Consider the following 23,523-nt stretch of genomic DNA (forward strand, 5'->3'; position numbering starts at 1 on the left):
TATTATAATCTGATGTAGATATGGTTTTGATTTTTTGCTACCCAATCCCACAGATATCTAGATCTGATAGATATTCGAATTCAATTACATGTAAAAAAAGCAGATTTGGTAGGAGCTTTCACCATCTGAGTTTGAGTTCGAATCCAAATCCATTTAAACAAAATGCAATTAGTCGGATCTGATATTTGTCACATCCAACCCAAATCTGTTCACACCCCTAATACTGGCCAGAACTCTGTTTAAAGCCTAATTCAGTTTGAAAAATACCCGGGTCAATATGCTAGTCGACTCATTCAACCTTGACCAGTTTTATTAATTGGACACGATGGTTTAAAACTTAACCGGGATCTGACTGGTTAGATACAGAGCCATACCCGGCCCATTGACAGAGTTTCGGTAGGGCTGTCAATGTGCTGGTTTCGTACCAGGTGCCCGATTCCATCTGAACCCGAATTCTTAGGCATGGCAGGATACCTGACCCGACCTGACTCGAGTGTTTTACATGTAATTTTAGTAATAATAAACTTCGGAAGTTATATGGATCTGGATTTGAGATTTCATTTTCATGACACAGCAAAATCCAAACCCGAGAAATTATTATTTGGGCGGATTCGGGTAAACCCTGATGGGTCGGGTGCGCGACGCGTTGACAGACCTCGGAAAATAAATACAATAGCGGGCGGCATCGTGTAACAATAAAAAAACGACAACTGGTTTGTAAGAGAACCGTTCCTCTCTCTCTCTTTTCTTCTTCGTCGAAGCTCTCTTCCTCGCCCTCCCAAATTTCGCGCCCTAATTAGCAGAAACCCTAGAAGATCAAGAATTCCCGAGCTCTCTTTCTCTCTCTCTCTGCGAGTGTGGGAGTTGGAGGAGAATGAGGGGCCACGATATGATAAACACCATCATCCCCGATGAGCTTATCGTCGAGATCTTCCGGCACCTCGACGGCCGGAAATCCCACCGAGACGCTTGCTCGCTCGTCTGCAAGCGGTGGCACAGGCTCGAGAACGAGACGCGTGACACGATCAGGATCGGTGCGTCCGGGAGCCCCGACACCTGCACGTCGGTCCTGGTGAAGCGGTTCGTTGATCTGAGAAATGTGTACATTGATGAGAGGCTACCGGTTTCCCTCCAGTTTCAGACAGGATTCCCCCTTCGGAGCCACCGTGTCCGTGGCGGTGGCCGGCATTTTAAATCGGTAATTCTGGGCCTGGATTCCTTGCTAATTAGGTGTTTTTAACCCCTCTTTTTGGCCTTACGGATCACATTTCATTTGGGAAAACGTAATTAGGAGCAATAGCAAAGGAAAATTTAATTTAATCGATGATGTGGTTACTTTTTTGTGTGACAAATATTCAATGGAATTGGGTATTCTAAAACCAATTATCAGTTGGCGATAATTTTTCATTAAACTATTGGTTTGGATGGAAATGAATGGACCCGAAAACTTCAATATTTATAGTATTTCTGCATGTTTTTTAGTGCTTTATGACGTTGTTACGGACCTCCCCTGATACGTCCAGGGAGGACTCGGTTTCCACTGTTAGCCGGATCCGCCCAGCCCCTCCCTTTCTGGATTCCTACTTATTTTGGATTCTTTCTCTTCTTTGGACTCTAAGGTAGACTACATATTGGTGATTGTTATTGATTTATTCTTTAATGAAGTTTGAGTGAATATCTAATCTTAGTTCTTGTTCGTGATTTTCAACCCTGAGGGAATGAGTTTCTCCCTCCACACGCCTTTACCTCTTTCCCAACTCAGGATACCTCCCTAGGAGGGAACAATTTTCTCTCTCTTCCTTGCTGACTCCCCCTTCTGGGATTCACGCACAGGCAATGCCCTCGAGCGGATCTGCAGAACCTTCCTTCCCGGAGGTCAGAATCTGAGCAACACTTTCCAAGGGATGTTCTTGGAGATGGATCAGATTCTTTTTTGCGTCAGCAAGGGCTCACCCTTTTTTATTCTGACCAGGCGCTATCTAACCCTTTTATTGTGGTTCTTGTTGGGTCTAGTCCTTAGGCGTCGCCAATGATTTTTATTTTGGTACCAGACAACCTTTCTTCGGCAGCGTGCTAGGTGTGGGGCTATTTTTTTGCAGCCTGCACCAAGACCAAATTCTTGCGATCAGAGTTGTCGGTCGAGGAAGCGGGAAGCGGGAAGCAGAAAGCGAGGCACGCAAACCAGAAGTGACCTAATAAGCGAAGAAGGAAGCGACAAGATTCAAATGAGAAGCGAAAGGAAAGCGAATAAGAATCGAAAGCGAAGCGAAAATGTAATTATATATTTTTATTTTATAAAAAAATAAGATTTATGTCATCATTGACAAAATAAAACATGTATCTAAGATAATAAATAATATAAGTTGCAATTATCTAACAAATACATCATTTGCAACTTTCAAGCATTTAAAAAATAATACATCAAGAGAAGATCATAATTCACGTTCCTGTTGCAACCATTTAACAAATGCATGCAAGCACTAAGTAATGCATTAAAAAAGTAATAAATTTGATTAAAAAGCGTACCTTTTTCAATGAAAGAATCAAATGACTTGATTGTAGTAAATCTTGTGATCTCTGCAACATAGAAAATGAAAAATCAATAAACTCAAAGATTACATAGAGATATGGTTAAATTTTTAAGTTATAAAGTTCTAAACTCACACATGCACATGTTCAAAATTAAAAATAAATAGAAGAAGCTACTCTTAAACCAGTTTCACTAAACTCACACACAGAGATCACCATCAAGTCACTCAAGCTTGATAATCAACAAACAAAACCCTAAAACTTGCTCAAGCAGCCATTACCAGATCCCTAGAACCACGACCAACATGTGACTCTTTAAAAATAGTTAAACAAAACCGATCAATGATATAGTGAAAGAAAACACTATCTCAAATCCCTTTATAGGAAATCTAAGTGACAGGAATAGATCAGGGACAAAATTAAAACAACAAGTCCTCGAAAGGAGTTCATTATCCTGAAGCAATAAAGAACCACACTGGAATGTTCAATGCACCAACAACCTCCAACTCATAAAATATGTAATCGAAAGTCATTGACTAAACCCCTTGAGAAAGCAAGACCAACTTTTCTTATTGTTGGAAAATGGTGAACATGCCAAGGATCTCAAACAGAGCTTTATACACCAAGAATGTCAAGCTTTCAGGTTCCCACAAACAAGTAAAAAAATAAAAATCAAAGTTCAAATCCCCAAAAATAAAATTTGTAAAAAGCCTAGAATGAACAAATCCACCCATAAACCCCATTAGATTCCACCATTTAGTTAAATTAGCAACAAAAAAAAACTTAATAAAAAACACCAACCAAACACGCCAGTTTATATTTCTAAAATCCAATAGATCCCTTCATATTGTAACAGATCTCCAACAAACAAAAACAAATAAACGAGACGAATAGAATGTCCCATCTCAATAACCAACAAATTTATCTCTAAACTCCACCAAAATTCTTGTTTGCTTATCAACCAGCATGACAAACCCAGAAAGAGAAAAGAAACTTCCAACAAGAACATAACCACGTATCCAGCTTATAATTCCCACAACTTTCCAAAGAGAACCTATCATATTTCTAACAAACCCAAGCAATAAGAAAGAGGTGGCACACTGAAACCCAGCAATAGGCCTCACTAAACCCCGCAAACCCCAAACCCCAAACCCCAAACCAGAAAGCACACAGAAAAGCCCAAATACAGCATACCCGCTTGAATTTTTTTAGCTTGGGAGCACATTCCATCGTATTCATGAAAAGTCCCACCTTCATAAAGCAAGAAAATGACACCACCAACATAACCAATAACAATAAGGAGTGAAGGTCGTATAAAAGAGAAGATAGTAAAGAACATGCACCTCTCTTGACTAGCGGTGTCCCAAATCCGAACCTTGATGACCTTCCCATCAACATTCAGACAGGAGTCTGCAAACTCCACACCAATTGTGGACTTGGGGTCCAAGATAAACTCATTCCTGGTGAACCTTGAGAGCAAGTTGGACTTGCCCACCAGAGTCCCCAATCAACACCATCGAGTTAAGATTAGGAGATCTCTTCCTTTTGGAAGTTCATAAGCAACTAATAACAAGCATTTTGATATTGCCGTCAACGCAAAAGATTAGGAGATCTTTTGTGGATCTGGTTTCTACTTTAACCCATTAATGCCATCATGTTCATTTTGGTATCATTTTTTATCGGTAACACGATCATGTAGAGAGTACTCAGTGAAGCCTGAGTGGTGAAATGAGAGGGTTGTTAGTGAAGATCTCTTCAGCAGAACAAAATCCTTCATTGTTGAGCTTCATTTTTTTCCAGATTTTATCCATCTTGATATTGCCGTGTTTTATGTAGCACCTTGTTTTCAAGAAAAGGTCTCAATTGATTTTCTATAGATGGTTGCCTTAATCAGTGGCAGACACTGTGATGATTGGTAGGTGACCAAAAAAATTGGTTTCCTTCGATTAAAACAAAATAAAAAATAAAAATATACTTGAATATAGTAGTCATCGCCGGTCGGTAGAGGTCGTTGGACGTCGGAGGTCGCCAGAGAAGGTTGCTAAATCGGCTGAGCGAGAGAGGGAGGAAGAGAGGCTCGAAAGAGGCGTGAAAAAAACCCTAAGCCTCTCTTTTGAGTTTTTATTTCATGACTTTTTGAAATTTCCCATTTTACCCTTAATGAAAAAAATCTTTCTTTTAAAAAAAATGGTAAAATGAATAATGCGTCCCCCTTTAATGGTGTATGCGTACCCCTTTAAAGGGGCACACGCTTCCTGTCATAAGCGTGCACTTTCCCTCGCGTTTCAGAAGCGCCGCGTTTCGCGCTTCCAAAGAGCGTATCGGGGAAGCGCGCTTCCCCTATAGCAGTGGCACTTCCGGTAACTCTGCTTGCGATCGTCAGTGAATTAGTCTGCGCTTTTGGGAGGGTTTGACAAACTCAAACATGTGGCTGAATTTAATTCGCGGCCCTGGCGATCCAATCTTGCATGCACAATTCCTGCGCCTAGTGGGCTGTACACGTGAGTTCTTGTTTGGTTGCAAGTCCCCGGTACACGTTTCTTGAATCTGTATCTGTCCTGGAAACTCCGAGGATGACATTGGCTCAGGATCATATTGGCAAGCTCCACACAAAGATTCAGGCCCTCGAAGGGTGATGTAGGACCTCAAGGTTGTCAACGAACGTATAAACGCACTGAACGGGAAGATGAATGAGTGATTGCAGCAAGTCCTTACGATCTTTGACTCCATGCAAAGCCGAGGAGCTTAGGATAGCTCCTCAGGACGTCCTTGGGGATCTGGCACAAATAGTTCAGAGACGGGATCCACCCAGGGACCCTTCTTAGTCCGTCAAGCCCGGTTGGACTTCCCAAAGTTAGCAGGTGATGACCCCAATATCTGGGTATTCTGTGTTGAACAATATTTCAAAATCATCAAAATGCCTGAGGAAGATCGGGTCGCGTTTGCCTTGATCCACCTCGAGGATGAGGTCGTTCGCTGGTACCACTGGCTAGAGACCTAGATGGATTTGCTTCCTTGGGAGGCCTTCTCCCGAGCTTTGGTGATTCGATTTGGCCCGTCTGCCTACGACAACCGCCATGTTACACTGTACAAGATTCGCCAACAAGGCAACATCATGGAGTATCGGGTTGAGTTTGAGGGGCTAAGCAACCTGGTGATGGGGTGGTCATATGAATCATTAATTGGAATGTTCATAGCAGGGCTCAAGCCAAACCTTCAGATCAAGGTCCAAGTCGCGAGACCCACCTCCTTGACCCAAGGTTTTGAGTTGGCACGTGTGGTCAAGGAGAAGCTATCATGGATGAGCTTGCGTTGGGCTAAAGACAGCGGGACGTCTAGTCAAAGGTACACATCCCAATGGAACTAGACACCCAGTAGGACAGCCCCAGGGCATGCGTGAGAGATCGATCGTGAATGACCTGCAGCACAGGACAAGGACCAGAAGCCTCCTTCGGGGTGTAAGTAAGAAGAGTACCCCCGCGGTGCAGGTGAAGCGGCTCACATATGAACAAATAGAGGAGTGTCGTTTGAAGGGCCTCTGTTACAATCAAGATTGCCAGACTAGGAAGCAGAAGCGGGAAACGATCAGGAAGTGGAAGCGAGAAGCAAGAAGTGATGCATTTTTAAATGTATAGGAAGCGGGGAGCGAGTAACAAAAAACAATATAAGAATTGAATGAGAGTCAAAATGGAACACAATAAAAACTAAAATAAAAGTGACTATTCTTAAATTTCATAAATTTTTTAGTGTAATATAATTTTTTAACAAAATCTAAAAATGATGACTGCTAATTTAGAGAAAGCACATGGAAGTGAGTGAGAAGTGTGAGAGAAAATGCATAAAAAAACATGAAAAGTAGAGTGAAAGCACATATAATAGAATAGATGAAGCATGTGGAAAGCATAGTAGAAGTGTGGGAAAATCGAGATTCTCATCAAGTTTCGGAAGCGAGCATCTTTGAATCGAGCTTCCCACCTATCTAAGAAGCTTTTGGCAACTCTTGTTACAACTGTGATGACATATGGGTGAAGGGCCACAAGTGCAAGGCCCTCAATTTATATTTGTGCGACAACGAGCCCGAAGACTGCGAGGACAATGATCCCGAGTTGGTGGACACAGTTGAGGACGTGCTAGAGGTGATTCCAAAGATTTCATATCATGCTCTAGCTGGCGTCGAAGTACCGTAGACAATACGAGTGCCTGGGACAATATGCCAACTGAATATTTTGGTTCTAATAGACATTAGGTCAACATGCAACTTCTTGTGTGCACTAATGACCAAGAGGGCTAAGTGCGGAGCGACGCCCCCAACATTCGTTCGAGGTGGTAGTTGAAAATGGTAGCAAGCTGAGATGCACAACCCTTTGCCCTAGAATCTGACTTGAGATCTATGTCACATGGGTGCGGGTGCGGGGATGCGGCACTTCCAAAAAACCCGGGTGCGGGGGTGCGGCAAAAAAATAAATAAAATATATATATATATAGGACTTATAACCAGTTTTTTTTTGCTGGTGTGTTTGTTTGAAGACTTGTTACCCACGTTCTGCTTGTTGTGTACTTTGGCGCAATGGGACAAAATTGCTGAACCGAAAGGATTGGCAATCTGATCGACCCAGCCTGCTGCGTTCTGCTGACTGTCATGATTCAATCATGTCTGAAACTCCCTAGTCCTCACGAAAAAAAATATAAGCGAAAGGTTTGATGTGGTTTGTTGGAGAGAGAGTCTTCACGAGGCCTATGGCTCCACCGCCACGCCACTGCCTAGGGTTCTTCAAATTTCATTTTATATATAGTTGCACACAGATCTTCGGTCTGGACTCTGGATGACAGCTAAAAGAAATTTATTGGATTTGACATGTGGAAAAGAGAGGTCTACACCAGGCTACGGCTAGAGCACCCATCTCGTCAGGAGAAAAGTGAATACTAATAGCCACCAAGGCTACCACCACCATTATCATTTATTATGGAGAGAGAAAATCCTTGACGAAGAAAGATCTGGATGGTTGAAGGATAAAGACTTCAAAAGGCTCTTGAATTTTGGTTTTAATTTTTGAGGAAGACGGATCATCATTTCCAAGTTAACAGTATGTTTTCCAATGCTGTAAATTCATTGTTTGGAGGCAGGAATAGCATGGGATGCCAACAAAGCTCGTCAGATGTTGTGGACACAAGTGCCCCTTTATAAAACAAGAGTAGCAACAACAAGCAGGCATCCACGCTTCGGCTGTTCCATCCTTTCATTCTCTCATCATTACCTGCAGGGATCCAGCAAGGGGTGGGGAGAGGTGAAGAATCTGGAAGTCCTCGTCAGGGAATAGGCAACTCTAAAGAGACCGAAGCTATCAAGGCCAAAATCAAAATCAAAATCCAGCAAGGGGCAGGTCCCGCTGCGCGGTCAACTGTCAACAGATTTTTTTTTAATATTCTGCAGCGGGCAATTCTTAAAAAAAAATCAAAAAATTGGACCAAAATGACCCTGGGTGCGGTCAACGCACCCAGGGTCGGATTGACCGCACCCGCACGCGCACCCGCGCATCGACGCGGGTGCGGCACCTGTCTGGCCGAATCCCTGTGACATAGCTTGAGATCTAGGGAATGATTTTGACTACGAACATGTACGTGCTTCCTATAAAAGGCACGAACGTCGTGTTGGGGATACGGTGATTGCAGTTCTTGGGGTATGTCCAGTGGAACTTTAAGGACATGACCATGGAATTCGAGTACGACGAGACGAACGACCGATGAAGATCTGCATGCCTCCTTGAGTGCCTCTCGCTATGGTCGAGTCTAAACAACTCACCAAGGTGGTATAAGAGGGTGCATCCCAGATGTACATGATGATGCCTGTGGTTGGGACACTCGCGACTCCTGAGCAAACCCGATGGAAACCCTGCTCCAGGAGTTCGACATAGTGTTTGGGGAGCCGATAGGCCTTTCTCCCTCATGATCTCATGACCATACTATTTTTGTCGTGTCGGGAGCGAAACCGACAAACATTTTGCCATACCTGTATACACATGTCCAAAAGTTGGAGATCAAGTGTATAGTAAAAGAGATGCTCAATGATGAGGTCATCAAGGCCAACAAGCGTTCATACTTTTCTTCAGTTTTGTTGGTAAAAAATGATGGATCTTGGTGGTTTTACGTCGATTACATGACCCTTAATCAGATTGCGGTTAAGGACAAGTATTCGATCCCTATGATTAATGAGTTACTTGATGAGGTGCATGTGACACACTATTTCTCGAAGTTGGATCTTAGGTATGGCTATCATCAGATAAGGATGTCCATAGAGGACGTCATTCCTGACCCACGGCGGACATTATGAGTTCCTGATGATGCCCTTTGGCCTCACCAACACCCCACCACGTTTCATGGTCTCATGAACGACATCTTTCGGCCCTACCTCCGACGATTCATATTGGTCTTCATCCATGACATCTTGATCTACAGTCCTACCCAGAGTTATCGGAAGCGCGCTTCCCTGAAGCGAGTTTCGAAAGAGCAAAACGTCGCGCTTTCGAAACGCGATGGGAAGCATCATTTTTTTTGGGGGATGGGAAGCACGCTTCCCCCTCACTTCCTCACGCTTCCCTGCGCTTCTTCCCTTTTTCAGTTTTATTTATTTTTATTTTTATTTTTTTCGCTTTCCCCTCGCTTCCGGTTTGCTTCCTAGGTCGCTTCCAGTTCACTTCTTAGGTCACTTTCGAGACGATTTTTGATTCACTTTTAAGTTGTCCCACGCTTTCCGCTTCTTAAAATTTTGAAAGTGCCACGCTTCTCGTATCGCTTCCCGCTCCCGCTTCCTCGATTGGCAACCATGGTCCTACCCGGGAAGACCACTTGCATATTGCGTTGGACACCCTCGTTGTGCACCACTTGTATGCGCGATGCTCCAAATGCAGTTTTGGGCTGACACATGTCCAATATTTGGGACATGTCATCTCAGGTCAAGGGGTGGAAGTTGACTGTGAAAAGATTGAGGCCATGCAGAGCTGGCCGGTGCCGCAGACTCACAAGGGACTGCGGGGTTTCCGTAGCCTTGTTGGGTACTATCACAAGTTTGTACAGGGGTACACATAGATCGCCCAATTGCTGAATACCCTGTTGAAGAAGGGGGCCTTCTGCTGGAACGAGGAGGCTGCCAGGGCCTTTGAGTCTTTGAAGGACGCCATGACCTGGGCCCCCGTATTGGTTCTACTAGATTTTTTAAAGAACTTCGTTGTAGAGACATACACGTTTGGGCTGGGAATAGGGTTGTTCTTGTGAAAATATCTCAAAAATGAGATAAAGTGTGCGATGAGCACAACACCACCAATGTGCACAAATGCACAAGAACACTTAGAACAAATGTACACAAAGGTACAATAAAGAAACTCAAATGCACAAAGGCATACAAAATATAAAGAATTTTATTGAGAAGCTTGGAGAACAAAAGCTCCAAGAAGTAAGTATTACAAAGGGGGAACTCCCCTATTTATAATGAGAAAGGAAGCCTTGGAGGGGCTCCACTAGCTGTTGGAGCCCCTCCAACGGTTAGAATTCTAACCGTTGGAGAGGCTCAACAGCTAGTGTTGAGCCCTCCAAGTTGACTTTGAGTCAACACAAAAAAGGACAAAAAACGAAAAAGAAAAAAGAAAAAGAATAAAAGAGAAAAAGCAAAAAGAATTACAGCATATTCATAATTATGAATATGCGCAAAAGGTGAATGACTAAAATACCCTTGCGGGTTTTACAAGAAAAGAAAAGAAACAAAAAGAAACATACATATTTACATATATATATATATATATATATATATATATATATATAAAGATAGATACATATACATATATACGTGATATATATATGTATATGTATCTCTCTTTATATATATATGTAAATATTTACATAAAGAGAGATACATTTTAACACCCTCCCTCAAACTTAGGGCATAATGACCGAAAGTTTGCTAAGGAGAAAGTTGAATCTTGGAGAGCAAAGCGCCTTGGTGAAGAAATCTGCCAACTGATATTCTGACGTTACATAAGGAAGGTCGATGACTTTTTGTAGATATGCCTCTCGGACATAATGGCAGTCCATCTCAATATACTTTGTCCGCTCATGAAACGTGTGATTCTTAGCAATATAGATTGCACTCTTATTATCACAACACAACTTTGTGGGTTCTTGAATTGGAATCCCCATGTCTTGCAACAACTGATGAATCCAGACAATCTCCATAGTTGTAGACGCCATGGCTCGATATTCTGCTTCGGTGGATGATAGAGACACCTTCTGTTGTTTCTTACATCTCCATGAGATCAGGGATTCACCTAAGAAAATACAAAAGCCTGTAGTGGAGTGACGGTTATTTGGGTCACCTCCCCAATCAGAGTCAGTATATGCAATTAAATTCAACTCAGAAGAAGAGGAAAGGAAAACTCCCTTGTTTAAAGTTCCCTTTAAGTATCTGACAACTCGGAGAACGACACTCATATGAACGGATGTAGGAGCATGCTGAAATTGGCTTGCAGTATGCACGGCATGAGAGATGTCCGGCCTTGTGATGCTAAGATACATTAGAGATCCCACAAGTTGCCAGTAGGGGGTAGGATCCTCCAAAGGTTTCCCATCATCGATCTTCATTTTTGATCCCACAACTTCAGGGGTCTCACAGATTTTATCATCAGTAATACCTGATCTGTCAAGAATCTCACAGGCAAGTTTAGTTTGAGACAAAAAATAGCCTCTATGAGAGTAGGCTACCTCGATACCAAGAAAGTAAGTCAGATACCCCAGGTCTGACATTTCAAACATTTCTTTTAAAGTGGTTTTAATGTTTTTGATGCCCTTTATGTCACTACCTGTTATCAACATATCATCAACATACAACAGTAAAATCACAATTCCTGCATCAGACTTTTTGACAAACAGAGCAGTGTCAGTGTAGCATGAGGAAAAACCATTTTGAACCATTACATCATTAAATCGATCATACCAAGCCTTAGGGGCTTGTTTTAAACCATAAAGCGCTTTTTGCAAACGAAGGACTTTCCCCTTTGGTACGTTCATACCAGGAGGAGCATCCATGTAGACTTCTTCATTAAGATCCCCATTTAGAAATGCATTTTTAACATCCATTTGGTAAATATTCCATTTTTTAATAGATGCAATGGTGATCAAACACCTTACAGTAACCATTCGTGCAACAGGAGCAAAGGTTTCTTCGTAATCGATGCCGTATTCTTGACTATATCCTTTTGCGACAAGACGGACTTTATATCTTTCGAGAGTGCCATCACTCTTGGTTTTGACTTTAAAAACCCATCTACATCCTATTGTTTTCTTTCCTTCTGGAAGACATTGAAAAACCCACGTTTTGGCTTTGTTGAGGGCTCTAAGTTCGTTGTCCATGGCATCCCTCCATTCAATCATTTCCTTAGCTTCTTTAAAATTTCTAGGTTCTTGATATGAGTGAATGGCACTAAGGCATGCCCTATGTTTTGGAGAAAAAGACTCATAGGATATAAATCTAGAAGGATTTTTCCTAGATCTTTCAGTTCTTCGAGAGTTGTTGGAAGATTCACTAAGATCACTATATTTCTCTATTGCACTTCTAAAAGTGCCTTTATCTCTATGAGTATAGGTAATGGGTTCATTTATCATTTCTTCTTCATCATGAATGGTTTGAGGAATACTTTCACTTATATCCTCATTCTCTTTTAATTCATCATCGCTAAAAAAATCTTCATTTCTAGATAATAGTTCAAACAAAAAAGAATAATCGGCATTATCTTCATGATTTTTGTGTTCTTCAAAACCACTTATGTTTTCTAAAAAGGTTACATTTCTTGAAACATATAGTTTATCATTTTTAATATCATAACACCTAAACCCTTTTTGAGTTTCCGAATATCCCAAAAAAACACAAGGAATAGCTTTGGGAGATAATTTATCATTCTTATCGGTGAAAACAAAACATTTACAACCAAAAATTCTTAACCTATTGTAGTCGGGTTCTTTTTTATACAATATTTCATATGGAGATATTTGATTCAAGTTTTTGGATGGAAGTCGGTTGATGAGATAAACCGATGCAAGAGCCGCTTCGGCCCAAAATCTTTTTGGAATTTTTTGAGAAATTAGCAAAGTTCTTGTAGTTTCAATTATGTGTCTATGTTTACGTTCGGCCAACCCATTTTGTTGGGGAGTTTTGGGACAAGACCTTTGATGAACAATCCCATTATTTTCAATATAACTTTTGAAATCATTTGAGAGATATTCTCCCTCGGAGTCGGTTCTAAAAATTTGTAATTTACTATTGAATTGATTTTGTATTAACATGTGAAAGATCTTGAAAGTAGAAAAAACCTCATGTTTATGTTTGAGGAAGTATATCCAACTATACCTTGAAAAATCATCCACATAAATAACATAATATGAAAAACCTCCCTTAGACACAACGGGTGCCGGTCCCCATACATCCGAATACACAATTTCGAAAGGTTTGGTTGAAAACATAGTTCTTTGTCCAAAAGGTAAGCTTCTCATTTTACCAAGAATGCAATCATTACAATTGAAATTGTCTTTACATAAGGTTTTAACAAAATGTAAATACGAAAGCTTGACAATATTTGGATGCCCAAGGCGTTTATGCCAAACATTTATATCCTTATGTTGGGCAACATTACAAAAAGAGGTTTTTGGAATTTGAAGAAACTCCATGAGATAAAGATCTCCCTTCCTAGAGCCTTCCCCAATCAACTTCCCGGACCGGCGATCTTGTATCCAACATTTATTTGATGAGAATTTGATATCACACCCATGATCTGATAGTTGAGAGACGGAAAGCAAATTTAAATTTAGTTTTGGTATAAATCTAACTTTTGGAATAAAAAAACCTTGTCTTTCAAAATCACCAATTCCTTTTATTTCAAGAGAAGCCCATCCGCGGTGGAGACAAAAGAGGGTGACAAATTTTTTGAGTATTTAGAAAGTGAAAAAACATTTGGAGTCATATGAAAAGATGCACCCGAGTCTAAGAGCCAAAGAGTCTTACCGGGAGGAGAGAAGGTGGTCATGGCGGCTCCGGAAACGGATCCCTTGAGGAGTGGTTGAAGAGCTTCCATGATTTGATTGAGAGCCAAAGTAGCATGATTGGAAGTAGAAGGACCTTCCTCCTTGGTTGATTGGACAGTAGTAGACATAGCCACCATCTTTTTCCATTTAGGACATACCGGTTTAATGTGACCCGACTTTTTGCAAAAATGGCATATGATCTTACTATAATCTCTCCTTCCATAATGCCCACCATTTTCTCTTCCTCCTTGATTTTTGTTAAAATGAGGGGGTTTATAGATTTTAACATTATTCCCCGGTCTTGAGACGGCATAAGCACCCTCATCCTCATCTTTAGAGGGGACGGCCAACACACTTAGATTGGTTTTATTCATTCCCAATCTAGTTTCTTCTCCACTTAATTTGGTAAGCACATCTTCCAACGGAGGGGAAGAGAAAGAAGATAAGAGAGAGGATCTAGTTTGTTCAAACTCGGGTCTAAGCCCATTTAAAAAATTAAAGAAATGATCTTCTTCTAATTGTTTGGCTCTCAATTCAATAGCCTCACCACTCCATTTAGGTTCTTGGAGGGCAAGCTCATCCCAAATAGTGGATAACTCGGCGAAATACTCTCTAACGGACATTTCTCTTTGTTTAAGGGTTAAGGCCTTCTTTTGGAGATAGTATTTATGGGACAAATCTCTTGAAGTATACATTCTTTCAAGATATTCCCATACTTGACATGCCTTTTTGAACTTTAGAATATTGGCATTAATTTTGGTCTCAACCGAAGAGAAGAACCATGAGAGTATTTTGTAGTTTTTCATTTCCCATTCTTCATGCTTCTTATTGTAATCTTCAAAAGCATTTTCTCTTTCTTCTCCCTCAAGAACCTTGATCTCCCCTTTGTCAAGGGTAGTAATTTTTGGTACGGGTTCGGGAATAGTTCCTTGAACATATCCCCAAAGACCCTTTCCTTTTATATGGGCCTCCATATTCCCGGCCCATACATGATAATTCGTTCCATTCAATTTGAAGCCAAGAGAGAAGTGAGAATCCTTTTCGCCCATTAGAGAGGATACAAAGAGAAATAAATGCGTACCACAATGCGAAATGAGTCCCTTCTTGATGTAGGAAGCTTCCAAAATATAGCATGAAGAGCCGAGTCTTCACTTCAACCACCACAACTTAATGGCACACTTTACGAGGTATTCCAACGAAGAGAAAAAAGAGCACGATCTTCTTTTCCTTTAAGCCTAGCTCTGATACCATGTGAAAATATCTCAAAAATGAGATAAAGTGTGCGATGAGCACAACACCACCAATGTGCACAAATGCACAAGAACACTTAGAACAAATGTACACAAAGGTACAATAAAGAAACTCAAATGCACAAAGGCATACAAAATATAAAGAATTTTATTGAGAAGCTTGGAGAACAAAAGCTCCAAGAAGTAAGTATTACAAAGGGGGAACTCCCCTATTTATAATGAGAAAGGAAGCCTTGGAGGGGCTCCACTAGCTGTTGGAGCCCCTCCAACGGTTAGAATTCTAACCGTTGGAGAGGCTCAACAGCTAGTGTTGAGCCCTCCAAGTTGACTTTGAGTCAACACAAAAAAGGACAAAAAACGAAAAAGAAAAAAGAAAAAGAATAAAAGAGAAAAAGCAAAAAGAATTACAGCATATTCATAATTATGAATATGCGCAAAAGGTGAATGACTAAAATACCCTTGCGGGTTTTACAAGAAAAGAAACGAAACAAAAAGAAACATACATATTTACACATATATATAAAGATAGATACATATACATATATACGTGATATATATATATGTATATGTATCTCTCTTTATATATATATATGTAAATATTTACATAAAGAGAGATACATTTTAACAGTTCTCACGCAGGAGGAACACTCTTTAGCCTATTTCAACAAGGTGATCGCAAAGGCAAAATGCAGACTCTAGACGTATGAGGAGTTCTTGGCCATTATTCTCGTGGTGGACAGGTGGCGGCCGTACTCGATTGACCGACACTTTGTGGTATGGACAGACCATGGGAGCCTCAAGTACATGTTAGAGCAGAGGGTGAGTACCTCTACTCAGCAAAAGTTGATCTTGAAGCTTATCGACTATGACTTTGAGATCCAGTATCACAAGGCACTAGCAATCGGGTCGTGGATTCGCTCTCGCGATGCGGCCATGTGGACGAGCTGTCGTGCTTTAGCATGACAGCAATAACGTTCCCGTTCTTGGATGATGTCCCACTAGAATACAAGGTGTACAACTTCCTCTCCACCATCCGCACATAGTTTCAGAGAGGGGAGGCTCTCGAATTCGAGATTCGAGGGAACCTGGCGATGCATCATGGGCGGATAGTAGTCTATCCCGAATAAGATCTTATGAGATTATTGATAGAGCAGTACCACGCCACACCGTCAGCGGGACACGAGGGGTTCATCTGACGTACTAACGGTTGAGTCGGGAGTTCACGTGGACGAGTATGAAAAAGCAGGTGTGACAGGTAGTGGGGTAGTGTGATGTGTGTGAGAGGGTCAAGTATAAGGTAGCCTCGCCCGCATTTTTACTGCAGCCCCTATTGGTGCTCGATCACGTATAGGAGGACATCTCTATGGACTTTATTGATGGGCTTCTGTCCATCCAAGGGAAGTCCGTGATTTTGGTGGTAGTAGACCATCTGTCCAAGTATGGACACTTCCTAGCGGTGTCCCATCCCTATACCGCCAAGACCATAGCCGAGTTGTTTATGCATGAGGTGTTTCGTCCACACAATTTGCCTCACACTATAGTTAGTCATTGCGATCCCCACTTCGTCAACACATTTTGGATAGATTTTTTTTGTTTATAGGGACAAAGCTAGCCATGAGTATCACATACTACCCCCAGGCGGACAATAGATGGATGTGCTGAACCGTTGCTTGGAAGACTACCTTCATGCGTTCGTGGTCGACTGACCCAGGGCCTGGGTAAGGCTCCTGCCTTGTATGGTAGGTCCCCTCCAACCATTGCGGAGTACGTTGGTGGTACTGCATGAGCGGATGCAGTGGAAGTGTCGTTGCTGGAGAGAGATCAATTGCTGCTGAAAGTTTTCCTCTGCACCTGCGTTGAGAAGGAGAAGAGAGAGAGAGAGAGAGGTCGATTACGGTTGTCACGATTTCAGTAAAAAGAAATCGTGACCTAACTTGTGTATTTAAGTTTACATTACAGTATGGGTTCGGGTCTGGTGTATCCAGACCCAATAAATGTAAAAGGAGTTACATGGTCATTACATGGATATTACATGGATCGGGTCAGACCCTTTGCACCTTTTTCACCCCCTCAAGTTGATTATGGTTTTGAAACATGAACAACTTGCTTTTAAGCATCCAAAAACGATCCTTGGTTAACCCTTTGGTAAATATGTCTGCAACCTGTCTTTCAGTGCTGACAAACTCAGGCTCAATCTCTTTTTCTTCAACCTTCTGTCTCACAAAGTGTTGGTCGATCTCAATGTGCTTGGCACGACTGTGATGTACTGGATTGAATGACATGTTGATGGCACTTTGATTGTCACAGAGCAAGGTAGTGTGGGAGATCTTTTCTCCTACTTCAGTTAGAAGATGCCTGATCCATGTGACTTCGGCAGTGGCAACAACCATGGATCTATATTCAGCCTCAGTGCTTGATCTAGCGATAGCTTTTTGTTTTCTACTGCTCCAAGAGACTAAATTTCTTTCAATGAAGGCACAATATCCTGATGTAGATATTCGTTCGTCAGGATCTCCTGCCCAGTCTGCATCACAATATACAGTAATTTCGTGCTCGTCTTGGCCATATGACTGTGGTAAATACATCAATTCATCCCCAATAGTCCTTTTCAGATATCTAAGGATCCTCTTGACTGCTTCCATATGTCCAGTACGTGGCACATGCATAAATTGAGACACTTGATTGACTGAATAAACAATATCAGGTCTAGTGAATGTGAGGTATTGTAACATTCCTATTATGCTACGATACCGGGTGGGGTCATCACAGAGATCTCCATCATGAGCGCTAAGTGATGAAGTACACTCGGAGTTCCCAGAGGTTTGCAGTCTTTCATGCCTGCCTTGCGGAGAACATCTACGGTGTACTTATGTTGAGTGAGTGTCAAGCCATGAGCCTGGTTATCAACTTCTACACCAAGGAAATAGCGTAGGACTCCAAGATCTTTCATTTTGAACCTTTGACCTAATAAGTCTTTTATTTCTTGGATATGGTCCGCAGAGTTTCCTGTGATGATAATATCATCGACATAAATTAATAATAGAGTGGTCACAGGCGGGCTTTTAAAAATAAATAATGAGTGGTCCAGCATGGAACGTGAAAATCCATGTTTCTGAATCTCTAGCGAGAAGCTATCAAACCAAGAGCGAGATGCTTGCTTCAGGTCGTAGATGGCTCTTTTTAGCTTGCATACATGGGTTTTATAATTTTGTTCTTGATATCCAGGGGGTTGTTCCATGTATACTTCCTCTTTCAAATTCTCATGTAAAAATGCATTTTTTTACATCAAGCTGACTCAACTTTCATCCATGTTCAACAGCCAGGGAGATGATTCAAATCGTTCCCATTCTTACAACCGGACTAAAGGTCTCATCATAGTCTTGCCCTGCTTCTTGAGTGAATCCTTTTGCTACAAGCCTGGCCTTATATCGTTCAATGATTCCATCTAGCTTGTACTTGATTTTGTAGACCCATTTGCATCCGACAACATTTTTATCAGGTGGTCTGGGAACAACTTTCCATGTTCCACATTCATGCAAGGCTTGCATTTCATCATTCATGGCTTCTACCCATTTCATAGAAGCGGCTGCCTGATAATACATGATGGGCTCTTCGTCCTTATTGATGGCAGTTAAAAACAGTTGAAGATCCAAGGAGAAGTTGTTATAACTAACCCACCTGTCAATAGGATGTCGTATGCGGTTTGATTTTCTGGCTGCAAGAGTATGAGAAGGCGCATGATTGGCGACTGAAACATGATCTGAATGGCTTGATGTTGTCGGTCTCTGTCTAGAATAGACAATGCCTTTGTATTTGCCCGGTACTTCCTCTGCATTCTGTGACCCCGACGTCCCAGTGTTCTCAAACACCTCTCCTTCTTGTTGCACACAATATGAGGAACATGCTTCATTGGAGCCAGCAAAAAGTTCTGAGCTCAGCCAAGGATAGTAAATTTCAGTTGGCATATTCGTTGTGTCAGCAGACACATCCAAAAACACGCAGATCATAATAACTAGGATGAGTTCCAAAAAGACAGTGATAAGAAGACTTATTTTCCAGAACCATAGGCAGTCTATTTATCACATGCACGGCAGGAAAGCTTCTGTCCATAGGTTGATGGGAAGATTGCTGTCATGAAGCATACTCATGGCACTTTCAACGATATGCCTGTGTTTTCGTTCAACGATTCCATTTTGTTGAGGGGTGTGAGGACAAGACACCCTTCTTCCTATTCCGTTATTTTGAAGAAAAGAAATAAAATCACGGGATGAGAATTCCCCACCTCTATCACATTGGAAAAATTGAATGGACTCAGAAAATTGATTTTTGACAAGGGAAAGAAAATTTTGAAACAAAGAGAAGACTTCCGACTTATTTTTTATGAAATATATCCAAGTGTATCGAGAATAGTTATCAACAAATATTAGATAGTATTTGCTTCCAGATCCAGAGGCAATTGGGGCGGGTCCCCATACATCAGAACAGATTATCTCAAAAGGTTTTGAAGCTCTCTTATTAATGGAATGAAAAGGTAATACATGATTCTTGCAGGAAAGACAACTGGAACATTTGTGACTGTTCTCATCCCTATTGAGACTTTCTTTTGGAATGAGATTATTAGATACAAGTTTCTCAATAAAATGACTCCCACAATGTGCTAACCGACTATGCCATAAGAATGGCTTATTACATTCAGAAATACTAAAAACATGAGCAGAAGAGGATGAACATGACTCTAATGAGGGTTTTGAATTCAGGTGGACAGGGCGAACAACATGACAAGGAGCTTCTTCAAAGACATACATATTGCCTCGTCTCTTTCCTTCAACGAATGTTTCCCTCGTGCGTAGGTCCTTGACCTGTACAGAGAAGGGAGTGAATTCAACAGAAGCATTATTATCATCAATAAGTTTGGAAACAGAGACAATATTTTTCTTAATATCAGGGGCATGAAGAACGTCTGAAAGAGTAAGAGTGAAATACGACATGGGAATGACAATTTTTCCAACATGAGAAACAAGATGGTGGGATCCATCTCCAGTGACAATCTTACTTTTTCCAAAATAAGGAATGGGATTAAAAATCTTACCTGCATCACCTGTCACATGAGTCGCTGCCCCTGAGTCGACAAACCAAGTGCCTTCATCATTCTGTTTCAATTTCAACTCTGACAAGGCAGATATCAGCAGATCTTTAATCTCTCCACTATTTGAGAACTTTCTTTTGTTTTCTGTCTGTGGACCCTTTCCTTTATTCTCTGGATTATGCCAACAATTCGCCTTGATATGCCCCTTTTTGTTACAAAGGAAGTTAGTAGGAATGGATCTTGATCCCTGCGCATGAGCTAACGTATTTGGAGTGGGAAGCAGACCACGCCCTCCGTGTCCACTTCGCCCTTGTCCTCCTCGTCCTCGTCCTCTACCATAAGTCACTCCTGTGGCAAAAACTTCCTGAGAATTTGTGTGAATGTGAGATTCCTCAGAGAACCTTTTCAGAGTCATCTCATACTGAATCAATTTTGCTCGCAACTCATCAAAGGTAGGAAGGGCAGGGAGACACAATAGTGAAGTGACGATCATATTGTAGTCGGATCCTAATCCACTCAGAGTCTGTTGTACCATATCACTGTCACTCACCGCACACCCTATAATTGCAAGTTGGTCTGTGATAGTCTTCGTCTTGTTCAGATATTCCATGATGGTCATGAAATCTTTTCTCAGCATTTGAAATTCCCTCTTGAGAAAAACCATTCGTGCCTGCGAAACTTGTGAATATGTTTGAACCAATTTTTCCTAAAGTTGCGGAGCAGTACAATTGTCGGGAATTGCAACAAGGACCTCTTGGGACAAGGTGAAAGTGATATATGCAACCACCGACTGATCTTTCCTTTCCCAGTTGAGGTACTCTACGTTCTTGACATACACAATTGAACTTACTCTTTGTCGTCTTTTTCCTCTCTCGTAACAAATTCGAGTGGAGCGGGAGTGGTTCCATCAAGGTGACCTAAGAGACCTTGACTCCTTGTAAAAGGAATGATTTGTCTCTTCCAAATCAAGAAGTTTGAGGTAGTTAACTTTTCAGAAACGAGTTGAGTGAGGAAACTTGAAGAAAGATTGGATGAAGAGGAATGAATATCCATGAAGAAGAGTTTTAACAATGAACCCCTTTTGTGTTACCAGAGTATTCACAGAGTGCTCAGCCTGCAGCCAGATATGTTTGCTGATCGTCCCTTTTTTTTTTCGGCTGAGAAACTCAAAAATTGGCGACCAGAGGCTGTCAGAAGAAATTCAGGCTGTATTCCAAGACTGGGTTTTCTTTTCTACTTTTGAAAGGTCGGATATTTAAGCAATGAAAAAGAAATTCAGACTGTATTTTCAATGTGGAAGCAATAAGGAAAGGAAGAGAAAAAAAACAGACTGTATTTTCAATGTGGATCCCACTCGTAACAGTCAAAAGAAATATGATACGAGAAAGGGGTTCTGAGAGTCGAATCAAAAGAGATTGTCACACAGCAGGCTGGACATCAAAAGGGTTTAGAATCCCAGATTTGATGTCACAGGTCTGCCCGAAATGCACGATCAGACTTGGATATCCAGCCCAGTAGAAGAAGGGATACGCAGAAAAGATAAGAAGGAAAAAAAATTGAATGGTTTATAATTTAATCTTAGTGTTTCACGTTAAACAGGACATTCACGTGAAACGAGCCTTTCCCTTCCTTGATGTACAGGGTTATCGTGAACCAGGATTCACGTGAGCTCTTCGTGAACAGCTTAGGAATTCACGTGAGGCGTGAATCCACTAAAAAAAAAAGAAAAGACTGAAGAAAAACAGAAAAAGGGGGAAAACGAGAGATGGGGATTGGGAATGGAGGTAGAGAAAAGAAAACTGAATAAGAAAAGAAAAACTGAAGAAGAAAAGAAGATGGGAGATGAAAGAAACCTCAAACCTTTGATCTGCCGCACCTTTGTAATCCTCTTCAACCCCTAGATGGATCTATGTTCTGATACCATGAAAGTTTTCCTCTGCACCTGCGTTGAGAAGGAGAAGAGAGAGAGAGGGAGAGAGAGGTCGATTACGACTGTTATGATTTCAGTAAAAAGAAATCGTGACCTAACTTGTGTATTTAAGTTTACATTACAGTATGGGTCCGGGTCTGGTGTATCCAGACTCGATAAATGTAAAAGGAGTTACATGGATATTACATGGATCGGGTCAGACCCTTTGCACCTTTTTCAGCTGCGCCATAATATGACTATCGCCAGGAGCTTATGAGACAAGCGTATGACTGAAGGCATCACCTGTGACAGTTCCAGGTGGGCAACCCGTGCTCCTTCGATTGCTGCCCCATCGGCACGACACAGTCCGATGGGTCCCACAACATAAGTTGGCACCTCGATTCTATGGACCCTTTTCCATCCTAGAAATGACTGGTATGCTGGCATATTGCTTGGATCTGCCTGCACGAGTCCAGGTCCACCCCGTGTTTCAGGTTTCGCGTCTGAAACCCTATAAGGGGAGTCACCCGATAAACTCCCGACCCTATCTAACCTGGGAGAAGCATCACAGCCACAACCACAACAAACTCTCATATTGGGCAAAAGACATTGCAAATAGGACGAATGTTTGATCACAAAGGTATTGGTACAGTGGAGCGGGAGCAGAGTAGACGAGGCAACATGAGAAGAAGACTTGATCACAACTCACTTTCCAGAGTTCTCGCCTTTAGGACAAGGTGAGTTTGAGGGGGGTGAATTGTTACCGACCACCCATGATCCGTAGAGAAGACCTTATTTCCACGGTCCGGATCCTGATCCGCCCAAGAGTCTCAGCTAGACAAGGACTGGAAGATGCCCCTCCATTTATGGATTCTTACTTTTTTTGGACTCTTTATTTTCTTTGGACTTAATTCTTTTTGGACTCTTTATTTTCTTTGGACTTAATTCTTTTTGGACTCTAAGGTCGACTACATATAAGTGTTTGTCCTTGATTTATTCTTTAATGAAGTTTATTGAGTGTATCTCTAATCTTTGTTCTTGTTCATGATTTCCAGCCCTGAGGGAACAAGTTTCTCCCTCCACACGCCCTTACCTCTTCCTCAGTGCAGGACGCTGGCCTAGGAGGGAACAATTTTCTCCCCCCTGCCGATGCTCCCTCGAGCAGATTTGCAGGACCATCCCTCCCGGAGGTTGGGTTCTGACATTTAATTGAAAAGCATTACACTATGGGTAGTATGAGAGAACTTATGTTTTAAGCATTTATTTGATTAGATTGCCTCTAAATATTACATTATGGGTGGGATAAAAAACGTAGGTTTTACACACTGTATTAGACTACCTCTTTCAGAAGCAAATTGGTGCGGTAATATGAACGTTGATTTAACCAGTTGTTTCAGTTAGACCATTTCTTAAATTTTGTGTTATGGTGGCTATGGGACTTAGAGATTTGCTAAGTGGGTTCAGATTCTCTTTTTTGGCTGAGAGCTAAGACTCTAACCCAGCATCCGGGGACTCATTGGTCTATGAATCAGGAATTGAGTGATATGCATTTTAAAATGCTGGATCGTCAATTGAACAATTTTATTGCAGTATGAGCAGTTCGTGGGTTTCTCATGATGGGTGGATTGGGCACTTGTAGTTGCTGAGTGGTTGCAGATTCACTTCTTTGGTCATTGCCTATGACCTTC

At 41.5% G+C, this 23,523-nt stretch overlaps 1 protein-coding gene across 3 annotated transcripts in view; it reads left to right on the forward strand.

Moving 5' to 3' along the window:
• The first annotated feature begins 694 nt into the window (after positions 1-694).
• LOC149837124 (uncharacterized) overlaps positions 695-23,523 on the forward strand; it is a 72,899-nt gene continuing 50,070 nt past the window's right edge. For 2 of the 3 annotated variants that reach the window (XM_090005836.1, XM_090005834.1), the window contains exon 1: positions 695-1,198. In XM_090005836.1, the coding sequence (XP_089861962.1) occupies positions 875-1,198 (324 nt within the window). In that variant the 5' untranslated portion in view covers positions 695-874. The remainder of the gene's footprint in view (positions 1,199-23,523) is intronic. The other variant, XM_090005835.1, reaches the window with a different exon arrangement.

Source organism: Nuphar pumila, chromosome 5 (genome assembly GCF_984573655.1).
Source record: "Nuphar pumila chromosome 5, dmNupPumi1.hap1.1, whole genome shotgun sequence".
NCBI lineage: Eukaryota > Viridiplantae > Streptophyta > Magnoliopsida > Nymphaeales > Nymphaeaceae > Nuphar > Nuphar pumila.